This window comes from Myotis brandtii, unplaced genomic scaffold (genome assembly GCF_000412655.1).
Source record: "Myotis brandtii unplaced genomic scaffold, ASM41265v1 scaffold2814, whole genome shotgun sequence".
Lineage (NCBI taxonomy): Eukaryota > Metazoa > Chordata > Mammalia > Chiroptera > Vespertilionidae > Myotis > Myotis brandtii.
Genome location: NW_005360738.1, coordinates 148309 through 158799, shown reverse-complemented (window position 1 = coordinate 158799; position 10491 = coordinate 148309). Strand labels below are relative to the sequence as shown.

Here is a 10491-nt window from a genome sequence, read left to right as displayed (position 1 = left end):
TGCAGGACGGCCCGCCTCTCCTGGCCACGCCCTCGTCCCTCCGGAGACGCTAGCGCGCTGGTAACTATGGAAACCACATGCTCCCCTCCAAAGGGGCGGGTGCGAATGCCCTCTGGACGCCGAACCCAGTTCCCCCTTCCCTCGGGATCCCTCCGAGTTCGGGAGGGAACATGGCGGGGACTGGGTATTTGCAGAAGACAAAGGGCCGGTCACCCGGATCCCCAAGCCCGGACTCACCTCTCCCACGGGACTGGTTCCGATCGGACACTTCCGGGGGAAGGACAGCGTCGCGCCACTTGTTCACGTTTCCGTCTTCGGACACTTCTGAGTCTGCGCGGAAGACACACCAGCTTTGGACTGCGATTCCCAGAAGCCTCCGGGTCTCCTCGGCGCTCGGACTCCATTTCCCAGGCATCTTTGCCCCGGTCCTGAAATCCTCGGAGCTTGAAAGAGGCGGAGTCTGCTCTCGGCTTGGCGCCGTCGTGGACGGGCGCTCCTGGCGCAGCCGCAGGGCCTCCGCCTCGGTCGGGCTGGGAAGTCCAACCCCACGTGATGGACACAGCGCGCACTTGACCTCTGCCAAGCCTTCCCGCACTTTCCGGACCCTCCATCCATTCCCACCCCCTGCCTTTCCTTGTATTACTTTTGGCTTTCCATTGTATCTTTTTGATCTGTCATTGCTTTGATAATGTGTCTTAGTGTTTATAGGTTTTCCACTTCAAATCCATCATTTTGTAAAGCAAATTCACCCTTTTGCAAAATCCTCAGTTACTTCAAATATTTTTTTTGCGAATTTCTCCACAGATTACTGTGGAAATTGGATGAAGATAATTTGGAGGATGTGTGGTTGGTTTTGGACAATGTAAGCCTCCACAAACCCAGGAAGTACTGTGATCTCGTTGGTGAGACCAGGCATTCCTTACTATTCCTGCAACCATATTCTCCAATGATGACTCCCATTGAAGGAGTTTTTTCAAAGGTTAAGTTCTGCGCGAGAAATATTTGGCAGATCCTTCAAACCATGAACGTTTATTAACCATTCCGTAGCGACCATTACTCCAGAAGATTATCCTAATTTATAAATATGTATATGAAATTGCCACAAGCGGCGACAGGAGAACCATTATAAGGGAGATTATAAGTAAATAAGTATTTCTGACGTTAAAAAGTATTTTATGTTTATTACTATACCAGTATACATGCAATAAAACATTTTAACAACTTTGCTTATGATTTATTTTTGTTACAAAGCTTTTGAAATTATTTTAGTAGAAAAGTTTGCTTTGCAAAAGCATGAATTAGCTTTACGAAAGGATGAATTTGATTTGCAAAAGGCTGAATTTGAAGTGGAAAGCCTGTAGGTCAGTGGTTCTCAACCTGTGGGTCACCAACCTGTGGGTCGCAACCCCTTTGGGGGTCGAACGACCCTTTCACAGGGGTTGCCTAAGACCATCAGAAGACACATATATAATTACATATTGTTTTTGTGATTAATCACTGCTTTCATTATTTCAATTTGTAACAATGAAAATACATCCTGCATATCAGATATTTACATTACAATTCCTAACAGTAGCAAAATTACAGTTATGAAGTAGCAACGAAAATAATTTTATGGTTGGGGAGTCACCACAACATGAGGAAGTGTATTAAAGGGTCTCGGCATAGGACGGTTGAGAACCACTGCTGTAGAGGATGGAAAATCCAAACAATGATCTTTGACATACGAGAAAGGACTTGCTTATAGACTGGAGGGAAGGGAATGCTCCAGCAGTAAAATGAAAGTGCAGAAAAGAAACAAGAAAGGAAGGAGCTGAAAAGAAAAAGTATTCAGTCCACGAGGGACGGTTCAGTGCAAGAGTTCATAGCAACAGAACGAGAGGATGTGAGCACAGAGGCTGGCGGTCAGGGACTTCAAAGGCAGCTTGTTCTTTCTTTTCTTTCTTTAATACTAGAGGCCCGGTGCACAAACTTTGTGCACTGGGGTGGGGAGTGTCCCTCAGCCCAGCCTGCACCCTCTCCAATCTGGTACCCCTCGAGGGATGTCTGAATGCCGGTTTGCCTAAATCTGGGACTGCTGGCTCCCAACCGCTTGCCTGCCTGCCTGATTGCCCCTAACTGCTTCTGCCTGCCAGCCTGATCACCCCCTAACCCAGCCGTGGGCAAACTACAGCCTGTGGGCCGGATCTGGCCCGTTTGAAATGAATAAAACTAAAAAAAAAAAAAGACTATCCTTTTATGTAATGATGTTTACTTTGAATTTATATTAGTTCCCACAAACACTCCATCCATGCTTTTGTTCCGGCCCTCCGGTCCAGTTTAAGAACCCATTGTGGCCCTCGAGTCAAAAAGTTTCCCCACCCCTGCCCTAACCACTCTCCTGCCAGCCTGATCGACGCCTAACTGCTCTCCTGCTGGCCCAATCGTCCCCAACTGCCCTCCCCTGCAGGCCTGGTCGCTCCTAAATGCCCTCCCCTGTTTGCCTGGTTGCCCCCAACTTCCCTCCCCTGCTGGCCCAGTCACCCCCAACTGCCCTTCCCTGCTGGCCCAGTCACCCCCAATTGCCCTCCCCTGCAGGCCTTGTTGCCCCTAACTGCCCTCCCCTGCAGGCCTGGTCCCCCACAACTTCCCTCCCCTGCAGGCCTGGTCCCCTACAACTGCCCTCCCCTGCTGGCCTGATCACCCACAACTGCCCTCCACTGCAGGCCTGGTTCCCCACAACTGCCCTCCACTGCAGGCCTGGTCCCCCAAAACTGCCCTCCCCTGCCGGCCATCTTGTGGCAGCCATCTTTGACCACATGGGGCCGGCTATCTTGTGCAAGGGCATGAGAGTCAATTTGCATATTACCTCTTTATTATATAGGATATTTGTACTGATTTCAGAAAGGAAGGGAGAGGGAGACAGAAACATCAATGATGAGAATCATTAATTGATTCTCCTGCACGTCCCCTACTTGGGATGGAGTCTGTAACCTGGGCATTTGCCCTGACCGGGAATTGAACCGTGACCTCCTGATTCATAGGTTGACGCTCAGCCCCTGAGCTGCAGTGGCAGGGCAGGAGTTTGTTCTTTCTGATGCTTCTTTTCACTGTGAAATAAGAAGAAGGGATCACAATCTCCCCCCCCCCCCCCCCCAGGAATCACAATCTTATTAACACTTCAAGTATATTAAAGCAATGGAATGTGCAAACTACTAAAAGTCTCAGAAGGATTTATTTAATTTCATGCTGCAATTTAATTTCTTTAATTAGGATAACTATTCACGGCCTATTTATCTTAGTATTTGTTTATCATGTTAACTGGAATATTCTATCCTGCTTTTCCTAATTCTCTCTTACTATCATTTTCTTTCTACACATTAAATAATATGGAATTTGTGAAAATGCACAGCAGGCTTTCATGCACATCACAAGTACTCCCTAAGTGTTTTATGATTGCTTCCGTTTTCTCAGTAAATTGGGGCATAAAGTTTATCAGCTGAGAATGAGAGTGAGCAAGGAGGTATGGGTGATCTAAGGAACTAGAAGAAGAGGTGAAATAGTTATTCATGAAAGTGGAAAGGGAAGGGTTAAGGAAGTATAATACAATTGCCTGGCAACACTAAGAGTTTACTTGAGGTATGTGGGCGTATATTTAAAATGAAACTGAGTTTTCTCCAGTCTTATTCAGCTGCATTAGGAGTGGTACAGGGTTGACAAGTTGTGATATTGCAAATGTTGGCTAAGGAGAAAAGGAAGGATAGGATTGTGGTGAGTAAGAAAAAGTGGTAAACTCAATGGGTGGGAGAGGTTGGATGGTAAAGAGTAAGTCAGCTGGAAAAAATAAAAGTTGTTGCTTGACAGAGATGTTAGGAATTGGGATTATGAAGAGGATTCAGTTGGTCAAGTCAGAAGTTTAAGCATCACCCATGAGTCAGTCCTTTTCCTCATTGTTTGCATGGGATAAATACTCTGTGGGTTTATCCTCCTCGGTATCTCGATATTTTTTAAATTTGTTTTTACTTTCCATTGCCATGGCTCACCCAAGTTACTGCAATGATTTCCTAATTTCTCTCTTAGCCTCAAGCCTGTTCCCCTCACATTGATTCCCACGTGCCAGTGAGAAGGCTGGCACAAAAGTGTAAGTCTGTTGGTGGCACATCCCAGTTTAAACCAGAGCAGGGACTCACTTCTGCCCAAGCCCTCCACTGCAATCGTTGCAAACTTTAAACTGTTCACAGGGCTCACAACTCCCTGCAAAATCACTCCAACCAATGCAAAACTTTCTTCACATTTTATGTCATTTGAGATTTATCCATTTAGGCCTTTTCTGTACTGTAATATATACCTTTGCATGAACAGACCACAGGGCACTAATCAGGGCTCTTACTGATATCCATTTAGGTGCCTCCCAATTCTCTGCTATTACAAGTAAAGCAGACATAACATTCTGGTTATCTCTTGAGTATATGTGGGAGAGCGTTTCCATATGCATGAAATTTATCAGACACAGAGATGAGGAAAATAAGACTTTTTTTGGGGGGGGCGGTTGCTAGCAGCCTGACTCTACCTAGTTAACCAGTATCCCTAATGCACATTCCTGTTAGCCTATAATCAAGTCACTGCCTCTTCCTTACTTATCTGGACTTGCAAGACCTATTTACCTAAATACTCACATTTTACAGAGGCCATAAACCATGAACCATACACAACCCCCAGAGGGGTTATCAGCACAGGCTTTAAGGTGTGGTCTCAAATCCCCCATCCAAACACACGGGGCTTTTTGCAGAGCCCGCAAAAGGTCTGGAAGTCTGATCCATATTTGGGGGACAAAGAAACCAAGGGGTATAAAGAGAAAGCTTCCTCCATGTTGACCTGCTCAGGATTTGGAAACAGGCTCCCCTGAGTCACAGTACTAGCACATCTGGAAATAAATGGGTTTTTCCTGTATCTCCGGGGACTCCTGTGTATTTTTCAGTCTCCTGGTAAATTCTGCAACAACAGTATATGTGAGTCTTCAATTTTATTATGTATCACCTGTTTTGATAGATTTATATTTCTCCATTTTGTTTATTTTTAACCCACATATACATAGTGGTCAAAAACTACGAAATGTGTACTAATGGTAGAGATACATGAAGAAGAAATAAGGTGTAGTCACCATTTCATTGTCCATATGAAGTCAATACTTTTGCTCTCAGAATTTGCTCCATCAAAAATTACTTATCCGCCGAAACCGGTTTGGCTCAGTGGATGGAGCATCGGTCTGCGGACTGAGGGGTCCCAGGTTCGATTCCGGTCAAGGGCATGTGCCTGGGTTGCGGGCACATCCCCAGTGGGGGATGTGCAGGAGGCAGCTGATTGGTGTTTCTCTCTCATTGATGTTTCTGACTCTCTGTCTCTCTCCCTTCCTCTCTGTAAAAAATCAATAAAATATATTAAAAAAAATTACTTATCCTTATTTTTGTTTCAAAATGTCCTTTGAAAAAGGTAGCGAGTCTTCCCAGAGCCTATTTACTGTACTCTATACATTAACTGATATTGTCAACAACTATTGATTACCTACGTATGAACACTTTGCAAGCAGCAGGGCAGTGAACACAATACTGATGGGACGTGAAAACATCGTGGAGTGGAAACAAGGAGCCACTAACAAGCACAAGAGAATAAAAACGAGTGACCCTGGGAGAGACCAGCTCTTCTCCATGCTCAGCGAGGTCCCTGCTGGGTAAGATGCCATCCTGAAGGGAGGGATGGCGTTCCAGGGATGTTAGGAAAGTTGGGATTTGATGGTGCTGAAGATATTGCTGGGGGAACCCCAGGGCTGTTGAGCGGCTCTGAGGCTGAGTGCCTGGTGCCCACACCCCTCGCTCCCATGGCAATCAGCCCTTAATCAAGGTCTCCCTCTGAGACAGATAACCCTGGAGATTCCTCCACTTTATGAGCTTTAGGAACTTTTAATCGCTGAACACCTGCAGAGAACAGGTTAATGAGCTCCATCTTCTCTGGGCGAATTCCCCTGTGGACATGGAGAAGACAAGCTGAGCTCCTTGCTAATCATCATTCTAATGAGATCTCTACGGTTTTGTTCTTCCAACTTCCCTAAAGAACTGCAAAAGTTGGAAATTGCTCTTCTGCCACCTTAGTTGTAAATATTACTCACTGACTACATCATCCACAATCTCTTAAGACTCCCCACAATTACCCAGAGGGAATCAATGAGTCAGTGTAGCCATAGTTCAATTTTTTTAAAATATATATTTTATTGATTTTTTTACAGAGAGGAAGGGAGAGGGATAGAGAGTTAGAAACATCGATGAGAGAGAAACATCAATCAGCTGCCTCCTGCACACTCCCCACTGGGGATGTGCCCGCAACCAAGGTACATGCCCTTGACCAGAATCGAACCTGGGACCCTTCAGTCCGCAGGCCGACACTCTATCCACTGAGCCAGACCGGTTAGGGCACCATAGTTCAATTTTACCAGAAAGCAGAAATGGCCCTAAGAAAAACTGCTTTTGTCAATAGGTCCAAGCATTTCCCATTCCTCAGTTTATCCGACTATAATTCCATCCATCCTTTCTCATCCTTGGAACCTAACTGTCAGGGCAGATAGGTCAATTATCCAATGAACTGATGGACAGACTCTGTTTTCTTTTTACTTAGAAAACGAGAGGGGGTGGGGGATGAATCAATATCCTGCATGTTCTTCTTAGTTATTTACATTAATTAATTTTATGTAAATATAAAGAACTGCAAACTATTTAAAAGTAAAAAACAAAGTACTGTCCTACCTGCTCTTCCTTCCAAACTTATGTGCTCCATTACATTGTCATAGCTTAATTTAAAAAAACCTAGTAGTTTGTGTAAAAATGCTTTTGGTAGTACTGTGTTTACAGGTTCCATTTGAGCCTGTTGCAGAATTTACCAGGCGACCGGAAAACACGAGTACTCAGAGATTCAGGAAAAACCCTTTATTTAAAGCAGCAATGCTAGCTCAGGGGATCCGAAGACCCAAAGCCTGAACCCCCTACACAGTGAGATTACTCCTTATATATATTCCTAAATTTCTTTGTTTCCTATCTGTTTCCTAACTACCAGGCTTTTGTGGTGGGTTTCACAGCCCCTCCTGAGTCAGTAAGAATGGGGAAGTGAGATTGCATCTAAATGCCTGGCCCGTGGCCCCTGCAAACTGGGAGCACCAGGAAAGCAGACTGTTGCCTAAGGAAGGGGCAGTGACTTCATTACAGGCTGACCAGAATGTGCCCTAGGACACGGGTCACGGGCACAGACTCAGATTGCCAGCCCCTCGCCCCCTGTTTGGCCCCTGTATTCCTCCTCAAGCCCACAGAATTAGCATGAAGTTTACTTTACAAATGCCTAGTGGAAACTGTGCTAGATTTTATCAGTCAAATTGTGATTTGGGTCAGTTCTACAAATTGATTCGCTGCTTTGATTTAAAAAAAAAACACAACCATGTGTTTTCTTTAATTAAATGTCACTCTGTGAAAGAGGCAAAGTTATTTATTTTCTACCAAATAAAGTCCAGGGAGTCTGAGGAAATAATGGAGTAATCGATGTAATTGTGTGGCTACATGAACGTGGGTCAGAAAACCGGGCAGCTGGGGGAGCCCTGGAGCAATGGGGTCCCACTTCACAAACGCAGACTCATGGGCTCTGGGAATCACATCACTGACCACCGCGATTTTCATGCTGGAGGAACGAGATGCAACCATATGTGATCTTTGTGAGATGAAAATGGCTGACAATCACTGCTGTAATAAAGTGAAAGATAAAAAGATGAGTGCTCTTTGCAATAAAGAGTTAGCAAAACCCGTGAGCCGTGAAGCAGAAGCCAAGAGGGCACAGGGACGGGGTGGGGGGGTGATCAGAGGCCTCGAACAGCGATGCCGCGGTCATGCCACAGCTCCTGAGAGCATGTGTTCCGCAGGTCCCAGCCTTGGAGAGGTCGCAGCTGGACCCACAGCCACCACAGGAGACAGATCTGCCTGTTCACCGAGGTTTCCCAGAGCAGGGGAGCGATGCTGGCAGTGGAGCAGGGATCTGAAAAACAGCTGGAGAGGAACAAGGACATTCGGGTGTGAAGGTGTGGGCCCAGGAAGGACAATGTGGTGATGGTGTGTTTCCCAGCAGAGTGAAGATATAGAGGATTAAAGAACCAGAGAGGACTAGCTCTAGGTGAGGCCTCATCAGAGAAACCCAGAACTTCCACCGTCTGTTTCAGCCTTTGTTAGCACACATTTCAAGACCAAGCCTCTAGCACTTCAAAAGGCATCTAGAAGAAAAGTTAGAGGGACATATCATGTCAAAAGACATGGGTTTCACATGCAACTATTTGAATAGATGATGTAGTGGTTGAAATGGACATATCTTGTACCAATTTAGTTCCACATTATTACAGAAAAGTAATATCATTGCTATTTACTATGAAAAATAAAATAATGGCCCTTGTGTTTGCATCAGTCATAGGTATAAAAGGTCTGCTTCAGAGTGAGTTTATTAAAATTCAAAAGTACTGCAAGAATATACATTGTCTATGTCAGAGAAAGTGGGGATGAGGAAAAAACAGAGAGCAATCAAAAAGAATAAGAAAGAGCCCTGGCGGGTGCGGCTCAGTTGTTTGAGCATCTTCCCACACCCCAAGAGGTTGCTGGCTGGAATCCGGGTCAGGGCACATGCCCAGGTTGCTGGCTCGGTCCCCAGTAGGGGGCGTGCATGAGGCAGCCAATTGACTCATCAATGTTTCCCTCTCTCTCCCTTCCTTTCTCTCTTAAATCAATAAAAACATATTTTTTTTTAGGAAAAGAATAAGAAAGTGGTGTAGACAGAGGGAGAGAGATTATTTTAAATATGTATCTCATAATTCTACAAAACTGGATCTGCATATACCTCACATGTAATAAAATATATCTCTAAAAATCTCTAAAATACATTCACATATAGAAATTTATGGCCTAGGATGTACTTACACAAATTTTTAAATTACATTAAAAACATCACTAATAATGCTGCATATACACAATTTTGACAGTTGCCTCTCTACTGTACTTAACACATTGGTCTTTTGTAGGGCAGTAAAATTAAATATACAGACAGCACCTGAAAACACCACCAGTCCATTCTAGTACTTAACTCTGGCCCTCAAGATCCCAAAAGTTATGACACCAGCTTAACAGTAACTCTGAACATTCATTGGCTGTGCATGGTGAATTGGTGTCAGAACTCAAAAATTCAGTGTCCAACACATTCCCTTTCCTTCTGTTGATTTCATTTTCACATATTACCAACAATTAGACTGTGTGGAATTCATAACAGGTGGGAAATATTTGGGCAGATCCTTCAAACCATGAACGTTTAACAGATGTTATTAATCATTCTGTGTGAACTATTACTCCTGTAGATTGTCACAATCACTTTATGAATATGTACATGAAATTGCCACAAGCGGTGATGGGAGAACCACTCTAAGGGAGATTATAAGTAAATAAGTATTTCTGATGTTAATAAAGTATATTATGTTTATTACTATATACATGCAACAAAATTTTAACAACAACTTTGCATAACATTTATTTTAGTTACAAAGCTTTTACAATTATTTTAGTGGAACAATTTGTTTTGCAAAAGGGTGAATTTGAAGTGCTTCTCTTTATAGACTCCTAGGCAGGTTTTATTTTATTCACTGCCTCCATTTCAGACCCATCTATGTCTTGTTTCCTGTGTTCACTCAGTTGGGAATTCACCCTCTCAGGTGCAGACGCCGCTCTTTGCTGGTTTGCGAATGAGACCCATGTTCCTGAATCTCCTGGTCAGTTTTCTGTGCTAATCTCACTGGACTATTAGCAGCGCTCGGACAGTTGATCACTCATTCCTTCCGGAAACACTTTCTTTCTTTCCTTCCAGTATAACCCTTGATTTCCCTCCAAATATCTGTGGACACCGTTCAATCCTTTTCTGGTGCCTCCTTGTCTTCCGGACCTAAATATTGTGCTGGCTGCTCCCTCTGCCGGGAGCCCCCCCCGCCCAGAAAATCCACTCTACCTGCCTCCTTACCTCCAGCAGGTCTTTGCTTGAACATATTTCCAAGCTCTTCTGCACTTAAAACTGCAGCCCTCCCTACTTCCCAGCACCTATCCATGACACTTACCTTCACAGCACTTATGAACATACTATCACGAGTTCCCTTTTTCTGTTACCCTGTTGTTTCTCTTACCCACTAAATGCAAACTCAATGCTGTGGGGATATTTTCTCTGTGTGTTTTGTTCCAGGACCCAAAACAGTGTCTGTCACAGTATATATTTGCTGAATGAGTGGATGAGGAAAAAGGTGAACCTAGACAAGATATATAATAGATTAAGGTTGTCTTACACGACCCATCAAGACAAGATGGAAAATGAGCTAATAATCAGTTTAATAAGCATTGATTGAGCTCCCTTCTCAAAGCTCTTCATTTACAATCACAGGAAGCATGAAATCACACGTGAGCATAT

The 10491-nt window shown here is 44.3% G+C and overlaps 1 protein-coding gene and 1 long non-coding RNA gene across 2 annotated transcripts in view; one reads left to right on the top strand and one right to left on the bottom strand.

The window, feature by feature from the left end:
• The window catches only part of ZNF165 (zinc finger protein 165), a 7388-nt gene extending 6577 nt beyond the window's left edge, over positions 1–811 (bottom strand). The window contains exon 1 of the mRNA XM_005869007.2: positions 238–811. Coding sequence (XP_005869069.1) covers positions 238–415 — 178 coding nt within the window. The 5' untranslated portion in view covers positions 416–811. The remainder of the gene's footprint in view (positions 1–237) is intronic.
• On the top strand, positions 1–1226 carry LOC106726561. The gene is made up of 2 exons (XR_001362626.1): positions 1–60; positions 805–1226. It is a non-coding gene; the product is annotated as an uncharacterized LOC106726561 (long non-coding RNA).
• The last annotated feature ends 9265 nt before the right edge of the window (positions 1227–10491 follow it).